We start from the raw sequence: 18,592 nt of genomic DNA on the forward strand, positions 1-18,592 counted from the left end.
AAATATGGAAAAAATATAAAGAACACCATGGAAAAAATGTAAAAAAAAGTATTTATTCAATACTATTTTTAATGCATGTAAAATAGTATTGAATGAATACTTTTTTTTACATTTTGTACATAGTGTTCTTTATATTGTTTCCATATTTGCATGGTTTTACTACTGTATGTAACTGTTTTAGGTATCCCTGGCAATGTTATATCCAACCCTTGTTGTTTTTTTTACAAGACACTGGGTCTACATATAAATGTTAATAAAAATATGCATAAAGGCTTTATAAAAAAAAAACTACATTGATCAGAATACAATATTTTTGAAAAATATATTTTGCTTATGAGGCTACGGTATGACATAAGGTAAAGATATTTAAGCACAAACATGAATCAGATAAAAATGTATTAAAAGCAGCCAAAGGCATCCCCTCACCTCTTTCTCGGATGAAGTAGGCCAAGTACAGGTCTAGCTCTTTAACAGACACGCTGATATGGTGCGGTTGAACACATAACTGTGGGTTAGAACAGTGTGCAGCCTTCACCAGTCTCTCGCCATCTGTACTTTCCAATGGAATGCCCTTGAAAAGGATCACCATCACAAGATCCAACCTCCACACTTTATCTGCCTGTCGAAGGCAGTCGATCCTCCGAATCTTTCCTTTCTGGTCTGGGTTGGAGAGAACACAAGTAGCAGCCTTTTTGCCAGTTATAGATAGCACAAAATCCTCACGAAATTCTGGTCTTATATCCTTGCGAAGCTTTGCTAAAAGCCGGGATGCCCACTTCTGCTTAACCTCAGCCTTCTCATTTAGCAGTTCATCTTTTACACCTCGTTCTTCCTCTTTAGTCATTTTTTTCTCATGTTTTTTAAAATACTTTCTTTTCCTAGCCTGAAGGTTGAACCAGGTGTAGGCAAATGCTCGAACATAAGGAAGTAGAGCTTCAATGAAGGGGTGAAATTCATCCTAGAAAGAAGAAAAATAAAGTTGATTTTTAAAAAGGCATTCTTAACAAATGTAAGTATCTTGAAGTATGGGCTTCTAAAATAATAAAAAAATATATATACTCACCTAGATGGATGCAGCATCGATCCGATGCTGCATCTGTCCCCTGCCGGCTCTAAGACTGAGAACCAACAGATCAAAGACTATCGATCGTTTATTTCTCACCCTTCGGTGAGTAGAGGGCCAGTGACTGTCAGTCACCAACTCTCTGCTCTTCCCTTGAGTGCTCACTGGAGCGCTGAGCTGGGCAGGGGACAGGAGCAGCTGGTTCAGGCTCTCAGTGACTTGCTGCTGGTCCAGGCATCTGGGCAGATTCTGACCATATTATGATCAGGATCATTTCAGAGCCTGGAGTGGCTCTGTGATGCCAGCCGACAACAGGCTTTTGCCGGGTCACAGGACTGCAGTTAGTTTTGATGCCCAGGAGAAGCAATAGCTTTGGCTCTACTTCTCCTTTAACGTTTGTTTGTCTTATTTTTTTAACCACTTGACCACTGGGCACTTAAACCCCCTTCCTAACCAGACCAATTTTCAGCTTTCGGTGCTCTCACAATTTGAATGACAATTACTCAGTCATACCACATTGTACCCATATTTTTTTTACACAAATAGAGCTTTCTTTTGGTGGTATTTGATCACCTCTGGGTTTTTTATTGTTTGCGCTATGAAAGAAAAAAGACTGAAAATTCAGTAAAAATAAAAAAATATTTCTTGTTTCTGTCATATTAGCAGGTTATTTCTCACACACAGCATATGCATACCACAAATTACACCCCAAAACACATTCTGCTATTCCTCCAGAGTATGGCAATACCACATGTGTTAGACTTTTACATAGCGTGGCCACATACAGAGGTCCAACATGCAGGGAGCACCATCAGGCGTTCTGGAGCACCCAGGCCAATTCTGAAATTTTTCTCCTACATGTAAAAATCATCATTTATTTGCTCAAAAATGACATAGAAACCCAAAACATTATATATGCTTCTTTAGCAAAGAATACAATGGCGGTCATTACAATTTTTTATCTTGCATGGTATTTTAGCAGCAATTTTTTGAACACGTGTTTTTTTAAAAAAAACTGTTTTGTGCTTAAAAAAAACACAAAACAGTAAAGTTAGCCCAATGTTTTTGCATAATATGAAAGATGAAGTTACGCCGAGTAAATAGATACCCAACATGTCACCCTTCAAAATTGCACACGCTCGTGGAATGGCACCAAACTTTGCTACTAAAAATCCCCATAGGCGAAGTTTTAATTATTTTTATTAGTTACATGTTTTTAGTTACGGAGGAGGTATAGGGCCAAGACGATTGCTCTCGCTCCAACGTTCGCAGCTATACCTCACATGTGTAGCTTGAACACCGTTTTGATATGTGGGCGGGACTACGTGTGCGTTCGCTTCTGTGTGTAAGCACACAGGGACAGGGGCGCTTTAAAAAAATATATATATATGTTATTGTTCATTTTACTTTATTTATTTTAGTTTGACACTTTTTTGCCCAAAAATAATTTTTTTGATCACTTTTATTCCTATTATAAGGAATGTAAACATCCCTTGTAATAGGAATATAGCATGACAGGTCCTCTTTACAGTGAGATATGGGGTCAATAAGACCCCACATCTCACCTCTAGGCTGGGAAGCCTGAAATAAAAAAAAATTATCCTGGCTTCGATCGTAGCGGTGAGTGGTGAGTATTGTGGAGTATTGGCAAGGTATTGGAGTATTGGCAAGGTATTGGAGTATTGCAGGATATTGCAGAGTATTGGAGTATTGCAGAGTATTGGAGTATTGCAGGGTATTGGAGTAGTGCAGGGTATTGCAGAGTACTGTGCAGGGTATTGTGCAGGGTATTGCAGAGTATTGTGCAGGGTATTGCAGAGTATTGTGTGGGGTATTGCAGAGTATTGTGCAGGGTATTGCAGAGTATTGTGCAGGGTATTGCAGAGTATTGTGCGGGGTATTGCAGAGTATTGTGCGGGGGTATTGCAGAGTATTGTGCAGGGTATTGCAGAGTATTGTGTGGGGTATTGCAGAGTATTGTGCGGGCTATTGCAGAGTATTGTGCGGGGTATTGAAGAGTATTGTGGGGGGGTATTGCAGAGTATTGTGCGGGGTATTGCAGAGTATTGTGGGGGGTATTGCAGAGTATTGTGGGGGGTATTGCAGAGTATTGTGCGGGGTATTGCAGAGTATTGTGCGGGGTATTGCAGAGTATTGTGCAGGGTATTGTGCAGGTAATTGCAGAGTATTGCCCAGGGAATTGCAGGGTATTGTGCAGGTAAATGCAGAGTATTGCCCAGGGAATTGCAGGGTACTGCAGAGTATTGCGCAGGGATGGATGGCTGGATTTGTGACTGCATTTGTCACAGATCCAGCCCACAGTGCTGCTGCTCCCACCCGCTCTCCCCCCTCTCCTCTCAAACTGTACCGATCGGTACAGAGAGGAGAGGAGAGGGAGGAACCGGTGTCATCACATGACGCCGGTTTGTTTACAAGTGATCGCTCCGTCATTTGACGGAGCGATCACGTGGTAAACGGCCGCTATCAGCGGCAATTTACCGCGATCCGTGATGCGCCGGGTCTTCCAGGGGGCGTGCGAGAGGAGGATTCTGGGAGGACGTCCCCGGGACGTCCTCCCAGAACAACTCGACCGCGCTGTAGACGTCTTTTGTCTATAACGCGGTCGGCAAAAGGTTAAATGATTATACTTAAAGTGGATGTAAACCCGATTCATGAAATTTCAGCTGGGCACATATATCCGCAGTATTTTGTTATCTCTTTTCAATGAGCTAAGTCTTATAGCTCTCTTCTGAACGGTTCCTCTGTTATCAGCCTGAGAACTCCTGACAAATTCTCAGACTTTTTAGACAAAAGCAGCCTGAATCTTTTGTCGGAGGAGGTTGCTAAAATAGAGTAGCAGAGAGCAGCTCCTATTACAGAACAGCTCTGAGAGTCTCTGCCTATGATGAGAGGGGGTGTGTACCTTTCCTCCAATCAGCAATGTTAGCTATCTTGGCTGTATGCCCAGACATCACACTCTGTGTTAACCAGTAAGAGAAAATCTAACAAAATCTGAACTTTCTAAACAGTATATAAATGTGACAGCAGATATATATATAAAACCTATGTAGGGAGGTTTGGTTTATCTCTGTGTATCATCTGAGGCTGTTCACTTCACTGGGTGTATGGAGGGTTTACATCCACTTTAAGCTACATGCACAACCAGAGATTTTTGATCAAGAGAATCTCAGACTGCCCTCTGGGGGATCAGGAAGGAATTTATTTTACTCTCGCTACAGTAAATTGGAACAGAAAGTAAGCTTTCTGACTGCAGTAAATTAGGAGACAAAATGCTGAACAAGGATAAACTAAGGTTGACAATGACATTGCCATATTAGGTCATAGATGTCACATGTAGCAATTTTGATTGGAATTCGGTGAGATTACCGTGCCCTGACCTTCAGAGCCAATGCCGTAAACGGCAACCCCCGCACAGGAGAGATGTCATCATGCCTCCGGCCATTCATGTAGCAGAAAGGCGCAAACCATGAGGGAAGTCACCGCCGGAGGGCTTTGTATTAAGGTAAGTCTCTCATAATGAGCTAGTATGCTGTGCAGGAGATTATTTTTTTTCTTCTTTAAAGCGGGGGTTCACCCTATCGACAGGAAAAAAAAAAAAAAATTTTCTTTTACCTTTAAATCAGGCACTGTAGCGCGAGCTACAGTATGCCTGTCCCGAATTTTTTCCCCCCATACTCACCTTGTAGTCGTCCATCGAAGATACCGGGGAATGGGCGTGCCTCTGGAGACGGAGGATGATTGACGGCCGGCTCTGGCGCGTCACGCTTCTCCGGAAATAGCCGAAATAGGCTTGGTCTTCACGACGCGTGCGCATAGCCTGTGCGCACGCGCCGTGAAGAGCCGAGACCTACTCCGGCTGTCTTCGGGGAGAGTGACGTGCCAGGGCCGGCCGTCAATCATCCTCCCTCTCCATAGGCACGCCCATTCCCCGCGGGAGCCGAAATCTACGATGGACGACTACGAGGTGAGTACGGGGTTAAAAAAATCGGGACAGGCATACTGTAGCTCGCGCTACAATGCCTGTCTCGATGGTAACATCATGTGGGTCAGGGTGAACTACCGCTTTAACTGCGGTTTACTACCGTTTTAACATTAAAGTAGACCTTCACTCGAAAAATAAACTTTACTGTATTGGATTCATCTAAAATGCTGATTTTTTTTTTGTTTATTTACTCTTTCTTTTTACTTTCCAACCCACCCCCTCTCATATTTATTCCTGCTTAGGAGAGAATAATGTGTTTCGTTCATGGAGCCTCAAATATTATAGGATGCATTAGCTTCAATACAGCAGTTGGAGGAGGGTGCATCATTGGGGTGCTGGCTGTTTAAACCAGGAAGAGACAGCTGGCTCTTGATGGAGTAAGAAATAAATATGGCCACGCAGAACATGGTGTACAGCACCGGTAGGTGGATCATAGCAGACCAATGCTGGATCCACCAGGCGTGAGTATGTTTTTTGAAATGAACCCAGCTTAAAAGGTAAAAAGGGGATAAAAAACACACAAGGGCTAGCTAAGATCTTCTGTAACACTGATCCCTACAAAATTGAAAGAGTGTTGGCACTTAGGGAAGATTGCAGCAATGTACCTTTAGAACCCTCTGGGTTCTAATTTCTAGTAAAAGTAAAAAACACCAAAAATGCATTAGTAATTCCCTCTGCAGTCACAACTTTTCAGTAAGTGGTCCTTCACCAGATTTCACAGGTATTAGATTTCCAAAAATAAATACAAGTTGAATGGGAGGCAATGAATAAAATTGTCTGATAACACGATTGTTATACCTGTATACGCCTTGCTGATAGGGGGTGTGGAGGTGAATAATTGTACTTCCTGATTGCTCCTATTACCATCATGAGTTACTCAATTTGTTGATGTTTTATTCACTGTGCTCATCGCACAAGTAAATTAGGGTAAATGAGTATAAGTTCCTAATGCCGCGTACACACGATCATTTTTCGGGTTGTAAAAAACAATGGGCCTGATTCCCAAAAGAGATACGCAGACTTAACTGCTGTTCAGTCTGTGCCTAACTTTGGAAACGATCCTCAAAAGGCTTTTTCCAAAGTTAGGCAGAAAATCTGACATGTGTAAGACACTTACACGGTCAAATCTTAGGATGCAGTACCGCATCCGCCGCTGGGGGCATTTCTCATTGAAATGCAGCTTTGAGTATGCAAATGAGGACTTAAGCAGATCCACAAAGCATTTCATCATTGTGATTTCTGCGTAAGTTCCGAATTTGCTTGCGCAAAACTAGGGCTGGTTTTACAATGTGGAAAGTTAGTCACACCTTGTAAAGGCCCATTCAAGCGACGGCATTTGGTATGCATTCCTGAGGGTGAACTCCACGGCAATTTTTAAATTCAAAACCGGCATGGGTTCCCCCCCCAGGAGCATACCAGGCCCTTAGGTCTGGTATGGGTTGTAAGGAGACCCCCCTACGCCGAAAAATCGACGTAGGGGGTCCCCCTACAATCCATACCAGACCCGTATCCAAAGCACGCTACCCGGCCGGTCAGGAAGGGAGTGGGGACGAGCGAGCGCCCCCCCCCCTCCTGAGCCGTGCCAGGCCGCATGCCCTCAACATGGGGGGGTTGGGTGCTCTGGGGCAGGGGGGTGCACTGCGGGCCCCCCCACCCCAGAGCACCCTGTCCCCATGTTGATGAGGACAGGACCTCTTCCCGACAACCCTTGCCGTTGGTTGTCGGGGTCTGCGGGCGGGGGCTTATCGGAATCTGGGAGTCCCCTCAAATAAGGGGGCCCCCAGATACCGGCCCCCCACCCTAAGTGAATGGATATGGGGTACATCGTACCCCTACCCATTCACCTGGAGGCAAAAAGTTAAAGTTAGTAAACACACAACACAAGGGTTTTTAAAATAATGTATTATTCTGCTCCGGAGGCCCCCCCTGTCTTCTTTATTAGCTCTAATACCAGGGGGGGCTTCTTCTTCCGCTCTCCGGGGGTCTTCTTCCACTCTCCGAGGGGGGTTTCTTCTTCCGCTCTCCGGGGGGGGGGGCTTCTCCGCTCTCCGGGGGTCTTCTTCTCTCTTCGCCGCTCTCCGCTGTTGACTCGGCGCACCCCGGTTCTTCTCCAGCTGTCCGGTGCCTTCTTCTTCAGCGCTGGCTGCCTGCTATCTTTGTGTGTTAGCTCAATTACTAACAGGCAGCCGGCGCGGTCTTCTGTGACGTCAGGTTCTTCTTCTCCCCTCTTCCGATGTCGACCCACGTGGTGGGTGCCTACCCACGTGCACCCACCACGTGGGTACCTACCGGAGCATGATGGGACGGTGGTGCCTATATAAATGGGATGCAAGGCGCGCTTCCATCATTGCAGTGACAAGAGGCGACGAGTCAACATCGGAAGAGGGGAGAAGAAGAACCTGACGTCACAGAAGACCGCGCCGGCTGCCTGTTAGTAATTGAGCTAACACACAAAGATAGCAGGCAGCCAGCGCTGAAGAAGAAGGCACCGGACAGCTGGAGAAGAACCGGGGTGCGCCGAGTCAACAGCGGAGAGCAGCGAAGAGAGAAGAAGACCCCCGGAGAGCGGAGAAGCCCCCCCCCGGAGAGCGGAAGAAGAAACCCCCCCCGGCGAGTGGAAGAAGACCCCCGGAGAGCGGAAGAAGAAGCCCCCCCTGGTATTAGAGCTAATAAAGAAGACAGGGGGGCCTCCGGAGCAGAATAATAAATTATTTTAAAAACCCTTGTGTTGTGTGTTTACTAACTTTTACTTTTTGCCTCCAGGTGAATGGGTAGGGGTACGATGTACCCCATATCCATTCACTTAGGTGGGGGGCCGGTATCTGGGGGCCCCCTTATTTGAGGGGACTCCCAGATTCCGATAAGCCCCCGCCCGCAGACCCCGACAACCAACGGCAAGGGTTGTCGGGAAGAGGTCCTGTCCTCATCAACATGGGGACAGGGTGCTCTGGGGTGGGGGGGCCCGCAGTGCACCCCCCTGCCCCAGAGCACCCAACCCCCCCATGTTGAGGGCATGCGGCCTGGCACGGCTCAGGAGGGGGGGGGGGCGCTCGCTCGTCCCCACTCCCTTCCTGACCGGCCGGGTAGCGTGCTTTGGATACGGGTCTGGTATGGATTGTAGGGGGACCCCCTACGTCGATTTTTCGGCGTGGGGGGGTCTCCTTACAACCCATACCAGACCTAAGGGCCTGGTATGCTCCTGGGGGGGGAACCCATGCCGGTTTTTTCTTTGAAAATTGGCAAGGAGTTCTCCCTCTCAGGAATGCATGCTGAGCGACGCTGTCATTTTTTTTATAATTATTTGTTTTCCCGGCGCGTATATTTTTTTTCACCCGTCGCAACTTTAGTGTCCCGTCGCAATCCACAAAGCCGCCCGGCGTCAATTACGTTCGCGCGCTGCACGTCGGGAAAATTACGTCACACGCATGCGCAGTACGGCCGGCGCGGGAGCGCGCCTCATTTAAATTTTAAACGCCCCCCGGAGAGGAGGACCGCCTTGCGACGGCGGCACTTAAGTTACACGGCCTGAAATTTCTAGGTAAGTGCTTTGTGGATCAGGCACTTAGGTAGAAATTTTAAGTCAGTGTAACTTAACTGCTGAAAGTTAAGTTAGGCAGCTTTTTTGGGAATCAGGCCCAATGTTTTTCAGCCTCTAGAAAAAACAAAGTTTTTTTCAACTTCAACTTCAACAAACGACGTTGCCTACACACGATAGTGAAAAAAAAATGCTCTAGCAAAGCGCGGTGACGTACAACGGCGCTATAAAGGGGAAGTTCCATGCGGATGACGCCACCCTTGGGGCTGCTTTTGCCGATTTCATGTTTTTAAAAGACAATTCGCGCTTTTCTGTCTGTTACAGCGTGATGAATGTGCTTACTCCATTACGAACGGTAGTTTTACCAGAAAGAGCGCTCCCGTCTCATAACTTGCTTCTGAGCATGCGCGGGTTTTTCATGTCGTTAAAGCCCACACACGATAATTTTTTACAACCCGAAAAATGACATTGTTTAAAATGTCGTTAAAAAATAGAGCATGTTCAAATTTTTTTTTTGACGTTTTTCAGAACCCAAAAAATCCTATGAAGCCCACACACGATCATTTTAAATCACATTTTTAAAAAACGTTGTTTTTTACAACCCGAAAAATGATCGTGTGTACGCGGCATAACGGTTCAATACAGCCCATTGTCCCATTTCATCCACACTGCCAAAAATAAATAACGTTTCCACACATTCTTCTGGACAACCACCAGTAGTTCATTTTTACAACCTCTTGCTGATTTAGTAGAAAAAAGAGAGAGTTTGGTCAGCGGGACTTTAAATAAGGCCAATCACCATGCGGAGTAAGCATATAACATATACAGTATTGCTTAATTGGGTTCCAACACAAAAGGGGGGAGTAAGTTCGGGACTTGGAATGAGAGGTGTATAACAAAAAGCAGTCTTAGCAAAGAGCATTTTATTATGCCTTGTGATATAATGTAAAGCATACTGAATGACAAAAAATTGCATCCACAAAATCGCATAAACATGCTACAAATTACATATGCATATTAACACCATGGTACTTGGCATATCGTGGAGTAAGGACAAGTCCTGCACAACATGAACCACGGGAGGGGCTTGATGGTATAATGAGAATCTAGGAGTAAAACAGTATAAAAACATAAAATCATCTGTATGAACATCATGCATCTATGTATGCCCGACGCGTTTCGTTGGGGTATACCAACTATTCAGGGGCAAATGCAATGGTGATCTATAAAGAGACTTAACCATAATGTATAATTGTGTAGTAGAATATTATAAATAATGTATAAAGAACAAGATAGATAACCCTATGAATACTCACGTCAACTGTATAGATGTAAGCACAGGACCAGAGCCGTTGAAATTGTCTGGCATGGGAGCTGTGATAGAGACACGTGAACAAACAGGGAGCACTGTGGGTGATGCTGGTTAGGTCATGTGCTCGTGTTGGACCAATTTTAGACACTTCTCCTGGCAGCAATCCCTTAGGTTACACATTTGGGCACACTGCTCTCACACGTGGATCATGTTTTTCAACCATAACATTAGGTAATTACTTTGAGTTACTATTTGCCCTCTTCTATCACTAGTCATACTCACTGCACAATTGCTTTGCCTGGTGATCTGTATGATGGTTTATGCATTACCCTGCATTATACCCTCATCCATTTTTCGTCATTTGGTTATGGTTATACTTTTGTCATTTCCCATATTCTCCACACCCATATACTCTCAGAATTTTCTAACATGGGGTATTGTTTTAACTTACCCACAATAGTACCTTTTCACTATGATAGACATTTTGCATATTTTCATTATTCTTTTTTAGTATTACTCAATACCACATACAGTAGAAATTTTCAGTAATGCCTGGGGACCTTTTAAACACGTCCAACCCGCACATGGGTCCATATACCTCAGCTCCCGGGACAAACAATTCCAGCGGTCTCTATACTACAGCACCACATGCTCCTATACCCTAGCCCTATGTGAGTACTTAGGACTGGGACTATTCTCTTCCCTTACTGTTACTTTTTTGATATTGTAGTTATTATTAGATTTTATTGATGTCTATATTTTTCTACAGACTTTTGGACACATCTTTTTCTGATAAAGTGGCTTTGCCCACGAAACGTGTCGAGCACTAGGATGCTGCCACTCCTTAATATACACACCTTTAGTTCCATTTAGACTATATTGTTAATTATTTTATTATTTCTACCAATTTTTTTATATGGAGCACTATTACTTTGCCAACTGGTTATTGCAATGTGTTGTGTATCCACTTATGTACATGTATGAACACCAGTTACTGCTATGTACCACTTACCCATCCATGCATATTTATGAATAATTTGTACTATTACGTGCTGCTCAATTATCTATGTATATGTATGAATTTCAAGCTTTTAGTGACTTGTACATTTATGAAATATTTTCATATATGCATATACTGCAATGTGACATGATATATGTTTATGATTATCATTATTATAACTAGGGTTGTCCAGATACCGATACCAGTATCGGTATCGGTACCGATACCGAGTATTTGCGCTAGTACTCGTACTCGTGCAAATACTCCCGATACCAAAATAGAATACTTTTTTTTTTTTGTGACATCGAACACAAATTGGATGGCACCATTGGATGGCACTGATAGGTGGCACTGGCATTGATTGAATGGCACTCATAAATGGATGGCACTGATAGGTGGCACTGGCATTGATTGGGTGGCACTGATGAGATGCACTAATAAGCTGCCTCCCTGCACTGATGCACTAATGGGCACTGATCTGCACTGATAGGTGGCACTGGCTAGCTGCACTTTTGGGCACTGGCACCGATGAGCTGCACTGACAGTGATCACTCCTTCAATGATATGTAGTTTTCCAGTACCGTATGCTAAAAAACAGCTCCACACCATGATGTACCAGTTCTTCATAATTCTAAAGAAAATATCTTTGGTCTGTATTGTGGTTTGAAAACGGTCACATGACATTAAAAAAAAGTATCGGTATTCGGTATCGGCGACTACTTGAAAAAAAGTATCGGTACTTGTACTCGGTTCTAAAAAAGTGGTATCGGGACAACCCTAATTATAACTCTTACCCAGTTTGTATGCTATGCCTCATACAACGTCCCAAACCTTTTTTTCTTTATCATTAGGGATAGAGATGCATGATTGCATGTGTCTCATATAAAGTCTCACATTTCCCCCTTCCCCTTTCATTTATTATTTCATCCATTTTTCACCCTGGATGAGCCTGCAATGTCTTTCCACTGTTTGGATTTCTATGTTTGAAAATGACATAATGCTGCTAATCAGGAGCACTCACCTATTGCTAGAAAATGTATTTATTCACTACCTGGGAGCAGAAGGACAGGGTATTTTCTGTACTCTACCAGCAGCAGAAAACACCTATGATACAGCTATCGCTGTAAACATATTTGTGCCTAAAGTAAATGTGGTTAAAGAAAGGTATCAATTCTAGCAGGGTGAACAGCATAATGCTGAATCCAAAGTAAAATTTATAGCAGCTTAGAGTTGGTTGTTTTGGTGCTCTAACACATGAAATGATACAAGTCCACTAGTAGAAAAACACTTAGCCCGCATTAGAGCTCTTTCACACTCACAGTGCCCGGGCATCGGGTGCCTTACCGTCCTTGCTATGGGTGAACTCAAGAAGGCTCGCTCCCGAGCCATGCTCTGTGTGTCCATTTACTCACAGAGTGTGGCTCAATCTTGCTCTTTCCTCATTGGCTCACTAGCTGTGATTGACAGCTACTGTGTGGGCCAATGAGAAGAGAAAGACCCAGGAGTGCTGCTGCTCTCATGCACATTGTTGGTTCAAGATGGGGCTCAGGTAAGTATAAGAGGGGGGGGGGGTGAGTTGCACCCTGAAGGTTTTATACCTTAATGCATAGAATACATTTCCTCTATCCACCTCGCTTGTGTTGATGGAGGAATGTGTTAGTTTTATATGTTCGGCCTGCTGGGTGAGGAAAAAATAAATAAAAATGTATGCCCAGCCTGACTGTTATGCCCCGTACACACGATCGGTTTTCCCGTTGGAAAAAATCAGATGAGAACTTTTGGTCGGGAATCCCGACCATGTGTATGCTCCATCAGACTTTTTTCAACGGAAAAACTGCTGGAAAAAGATAGAGAGCAGGTTCTTTATTTTCCCGTCAGGAAAAAATTCGATCGGAATTTCCTATCGTGTGTACAAATTCCGACGCGCAAAATTCCAACACATGCTCGGAAACAAATCGACGTATGCGCAAAAGCATAGAACTTAATTTTCTCGGCTTGTCGTAGTCTTTTGCATCACCGCGTTCTTGGCAGTCAAAAGTTCACCGAACTTTTGTTGTGTGACCATGTGTATGCAGGCAGGCTTGAGCGGAATTCCCTCGGAACAACCATCCAACTTTTTTTCCGCCGGGAATTACGCTCGTGTGTACAGGGCATTACTCTTGTATCTGCTAGCAAAGGCTACTCTATGTAACAGCCGCTTTTGCGGGCTGTTCCTTCTTTAAATAGGCGCACTCGGCGCCGTAATGCGTTCCATGTTGGAACGCTTACAGTGCTCGTGCGATGACGTCATCGCCCGCACAGTGATGCGTTCCAGCCGTAGCCTATCCGTCATGGCCTGTCAGCTGTAGCTCAGCTACCTTACACAACAACTATCTGCCTTTGCCGGGACACCGCTCCAGGAAACAACTACTACTTTGCTGTTAAGACTTCCTCTACAACTACAGCATTGTTGGGAACTACCTTCATGGACTTTCCATCTCCTGCATAAAAATACCTACAAAACGGATAAGTAGTCATTCCTTCACTTGTAGTTCTATAGGAAGATCTAATGCTTATGTTTCATCGATTTCAATTGTAGTATTACAAATACAGTGTGGAGATTAACATATCTTATGGGAGATACCATTGTGCTAAAGCTTATTTGCAAAGGAGTACCTTAAAGGGACAGCTACCTCTAAATTATTACAGCAATATTTAGTTCACGTGGCTACTATAAATTCCTGAGCTATATTGCCTCTCATATGTAACCATTGCTACATCTACAATATATAGCTCATATCTGCTACTATATTTACCTGGGATATACTGCCTCTCATATGCAAGTAGTATTGTATCTACAATATTTACCACAAGTATGCTACTATAATTACCTGAGCTATTTTGCCTCTCATACGCAAGTACTATTACTCAACTAAAGTACCTGTCATATACAAGTAATACTACTATTGAAATACTACTAATACTACTTCTATTTACTACGAGCTTGACATAAGTACAAATCCTCATAGGCCTTGTCTTAATTGTTTGAACATGTTAGCTCTAACTTTTCTTTTTATTTTTTATTTTTTTCGTCAGAGTATGCAATGTTTATTTTTCCCAATATAAAAAATAGAGGGGCCTGCTAACTGAGCAACTTACAGAAGTGCTGTCATTTAAGTGTCAAGAGTTTATCACACTCTTCATGATCCGAGTACATGTTCTTGGAGTCTCTTCTGCTGGCTAGCTCTGGTTTGCCTCCATCTTCAAACACTGCACTTCTTCAGAAGTTTGTTTTCCCAGGGTAAAAACACACCTCATTAGACTAATCGGTATGTAATGTAACGACCAGCAGTCTCACTAGGACGAATAATCTTTACCACCTGGCCTCTCTTTAAACCAAAATATCTTGCCACTGGGTCTCCCGCCTGAATACGAGGGAGTTGGGATTCTCGTAATTTATATCTTGCCAGTAGTTCTGTCACTTCATCTTTGGTCATCACCACGTGTTCAGGTACCAGCTCATGTTCTGTGATGTTAATCAGAAGCTCCTGCTGCAGAAACTGTTCCAGGATGTACTTGGGAGCCATATCCACCAGTGACTGCTTGGCAGATGGGGTCATTCCTTGCTGCACAACTATGATAGCTCGGGTGATATTTTCCTCCTGCATCCGCTGACAGTACATTTTTATGGTCTTTATGCCAACCTTTGGCTCCTCAGGAAAGAATACAAACATCTGATCAGTTGGATCATCATTGTGTGCGACCAACACAGTGAGATCTGTTCTTCGGGGGCGACCCTCACTGGGCTTATCACCAAACTGTGCTTTAAACTCATCCAAAGTTTGATCCAATTCATCTTGTGTCACTAAATATCCACGATCATGGCATAACTGCATGATAGTCTTCCTGATCTTCCACAGTCGGTAAGTTTCCTCTTCGTCATCCATCTTCACAACAACACGCTGCTACTGCTGCCTGCTATACCGGAAGGACGAAAAACTTTTCTATGCTAGAGGTTGTTGCTATTTCATAGCATCTCCTCTAGTGGCCTAATACATCTCTACATGCTTAAAGCGGGGGTTCACCCTTAGAGGGCACTTTTCCCCCTTAGATTCCTGCTCGTTTTTACTAGGGGAATCGGCTATTTATTTTAAAATATGTGCAGTACTTACCCGTTTACGAGATGCATCCTCTCCGTCGCTTCCGGGTATGGGCTTCGGGAATGGGCGTTCCTTCTTGATTGACAGGCTTCCGAGAGGCTTCCGACGGTCGCATCCATCGCGTCACGATTTTCCGAAAGAAGCCAAACGTTGGTGCGCAGGCGCAGTATAGAGCCGCACCGACGTTCGGCTTCTTTCGGCTACTAGTGACGCAATGGATGCGACCGTCGGAAGCCTCTCGGAAGGCTGTCAATCAAGAAGGAACGCCCGCTCCCGAAGACCCATACCCGGAAGCGACGGAAGAAGATGCAGCTCGAAAACGGGTAAGTACTGCTCATATTTTAAAATAAATAGCCGATTCCCCTAGTAAAAACGAGCAGGAAGCTAAGGGGAGAAATTTTTTTTTTTTACAAATGGGTGAACTCCCGCTTTAAGTTGATATGATGTAGAGAACCCCCAAACTCCTGTTGCTAGGAGCGACGCCTGAGGTCCCTTACTGATAATCACTTGCATGCAATGGTGTATTGGGATATTGACCTTGAACTATAATTTTAAACGCTAAGCTCTGGTTGCATGTTGTAATGCGTCCATGCTTAGTAGCTCGACGCCTTTCTTTATGTGACAAAGAGATGATGTATAGATCCCCCAAACTCCTGTTGCGAGGAGTGACGCCTGGGGCCTAATACTGAGTTGTCGCATAGAGAATCGCATTGAATTCCTTGCTAACCGCAGTTGTGGTTCACTCCGTTCACCAGTGCTGTTACAGAATAATAGAACCTTTAAATGAACCCAGCGGAGCTTGCAAACCAAGTTGTCACCCTTACCCAGAGGATTAACGCTCTCACTCACACATTACAAAATCTACAAGCTGAAAATCAGGCTTTGCAAGAATTAGTTGCCCTTACCCCAAATGTATCTTATCTTTCCCCGGAACCTAAGGTGAATCCACCTCCTACTTTTTCTGGTGACCGAAAGACCTATAGAGAGTTCATTAATGCCTGTAAATTAATGTTTGAACTCCGTCCTCACACTTCCCCCAATGATAGGATTAAGGTGCTCACCCTTATCTCCTATTTACAGGGTGTACCCCGTGCTTGGGCAAATACTTACCAAGAAAAAGAGGATCCAATCCTAAACTCTTGTCAACAATTTCTAGCAACTATGTCTTTGCTATACGATGACTTCAATAAGCAACTCACTGCTGAAAATGCGATTAGGAACCTCAAACAAGATAGACGACCAGTTGAAGATTTCATTGCGGAATTCCAGAGGTGGGCTATTGAAACTGAGTGGAATGATGTCACACTGCGTAACCAATTTCGCCTCGGTCTTTCCGAACCACTCAAGGATGAATTGGCTCGATCAGATCTCCCTCTTAGGCCCCGTACACACGACAGAGTTTCTCGGCAGAATTCACCGAGAAACTCGGTCAAAACCCAGATTCTGCCGAGAAACTCTGTCGTCTGTACAGTTTTGGCTCGATGGAGCCGCCGAGGAGCTTGACGAGAAAATAGAGAACATGTTCTCTATTTTCTCGTTGTTCTATGGGAGAAGGCGGCCCGCCGAGCTCCTCGGCGGCTTCATCATAGAACTCGACGAGGAACTCGACGTGCCAAGCACGTCGAGTTCCTCGGCCGTGTGTACGGGGCCTGACTCTTAACGACATCATACAACGTTCGATCACCATTGATCATAGATTAAGAGAGAGACAAGCTGAATGTCAATCAACTGCAACTACATCTGCCCTTATGCCTAAAAATCTGAGTTTGGTTCCTGTTGATGAAAAAATGCACATTGGCTCCACACGTGGCCTACTTACCTCATCTGAAAGACTTTGTTGCCGCACATTGAATCTCCGCCCTTATTGTGCCTCACCTGAACATGCCATCTCTTCTTGTCCTCTTGTAAAAAAAGAAAAAGGACGAACGTACAGTGGAGATCGAAAGTTTGGGCACCCCAGGTAAAAATTTGTATTAATGTGCATAACGAAGCCAAGGAAAGATGGAAAAATCTCCAAAAGGCATCAAATTACAGATTAGACATTCTTATAATGTGTCAAAAAAAGTTAGATTTTATTTCCATCATTTACACTTTCAAAATTACAGAAAACAAAAAAATGGCGTCTGCAAAGTTTGGGCACCCTGCAGAATTTATAGCATGCACTGCCCCCTTTGCAAAGCTGAGACCCGCAAGTGTCATGGATTGTTCTCAATCATCGTCTGGGAAGACCAGGTGATGTCAATCTCAAAGGTTTTAAATGCCCAGACTCATCTGACCTTGCCCCAACAATCAGCACCATGGGTTCTTCTAAGCAGTTGTCTAGAAAACTGAAACTGAAAATAGTTGATGCTCACAAAGCTGGAGAAGGCTATAAGAAGATAGCAAAGCGTTTTCAGATGTCAATATCCTCTGTTCGGAATGTAATTAAGAAATGGCAGTCATCAGGAACAGTGGAAGTTAAAGCAAGATCTGGAAGACCAAGAAAAATATCAGACAGAACAGCTCGCAGGATTGTGAGAAAAGCAATTCAAAACCCACGTTTGACTGCACGATCCCTCCAGAAAGATCTGGCAGACACTGGAGTTGTGGTACACTATTCCACTATAAAGAGAAACTTGTACAAATATGGTCTTCATGGAAGAGTCATCAGAAGAAAACCTCTTCTACGTCCTCACCACAAAAATCAGCGTTTGAACTTTGCAAATGAACATATAGACAAGCCTGATGCATTTTGGAAAAGTTCTGTGGACCGATGAGGTTAAAATAAAACTTTTTAGCCGGAATGAGCAAAGGTACGTTTGGAGAATTTAAGGAAAAGAATCTCTGTCCAACTGTTAAGCATGGGGATGGATCAATCATGCTTTGGGGTTGTATTGCAGCCAGTGGCACAGGGAACATTTCACGAGTAGAAGGAAAAATAGATTCAATAAAATTTCAGCAAATTTTGGATGGTAACTTGATGCCATCTGTGAAAAAGCTGAAGTTAAAGAGAGGATGGCTTCTACAAATGGATAATGATCCTAAACACACCTCAAAATCCACGGGGGATTACATCAAGAGGCGTAAACTGAAGGTTTTGCCATGGCCTTCACAATCTCCTGACCTCAACATAATTGAAAATCTATGGATAGACCTTAAAAGAGCAGTGCGTGACAGACTGCCTAGAAATCTCAAAGAACTGGAAGACTTTTGTAAGGAAGAATGGGCAAAGATACCTCAAACAAGAATTGAAAGACTCTTGGCTGGCTACAAAAAGCGTTTACAAGCTGTGATACTTGCCAAAGGGGGCAGTACAAGATATTAACTGCAGGGTGCCCAAACTTTTGCAGACGCCATTTTTTTGTTTTCTGTAATTTTGAAAGTGTAAATGATGGAAATAAAATCTAACTTTTTTTGACATATTATAAGAATGTCTAATCTGTAATTTGATGCCTTTTGGAGATTTTTCCATCTTTCCTTGGCTTCGTTATGCACATTAATACAAATTTTTACCTGGGGTGCCCAAACTTTCGATCCCCACTGTAAGCCTATTCACCAATG

At 43.9% G+C, this 18,592-nt stretch overlaps 2 protein-coding genes across 5 annotated transcripts in view; both read right to left on the bottom strand.

Annotated features, from left to right (window-relative positions):
* The window catches only part of NFIC (nuclear factor I C), a 193,478-nt gene that overhangs the window by 124,245 nt on the left and 50,641 nt on the right, over positions 1-18,592 (bottom strand). For all 4 annotated transcript variants that reach the window (XM_040322597.1, XM_040322598.1, XM_040322596.1 and 1 more), the window contains exon 2: positions 427-958. In XM_040322597.1, the coding sequence (XP_040178531.1) occupies positions 427-958 (532 nt within the window). The remainder of the gene's footprint in view (positions 1-426; positions 959-18,592) is intronic.
* On the bottom strand, positions 13,963-14,895 carry LOC120912379 (DNA-directed RNA polymerases I, II, and III subunit RPABC1). The gene has a single exon (XM_040322599.1). It carries the CDS (start codon positions 14,837-14,839, stop codon positions 14,210-14,212), a length of 630 nt encoding a protein of 209 aa, XP_040178533.1. The 5' UTR covers positions 14,840-14,895; the 3' UTR covers positions 13,963-14,209.

Source organism: Rana temporaria, chromosome 1, assembly GCF_905171775.1.
Source record: "Rana temporaria chromosome 1, aRanTem1.1, whole genome shotgun sequence".
NCBI classification, from domain to species: domain Eukaryota; kingdom Metazoa; phylum Chordata; class Amphibia; order Anura; family Ranidae; genus Rana; species Rana temporaria.

What these genes read in the sequence shown, in the direction of transcription:
- LOC120912379 (XM_040322599.1), bottom strand. Translation starts at nt 14,839, where the DNA reads ATGGATGACGAAGAGGAAACTTACCGACTGTGGAAGATCAGGAAGACT.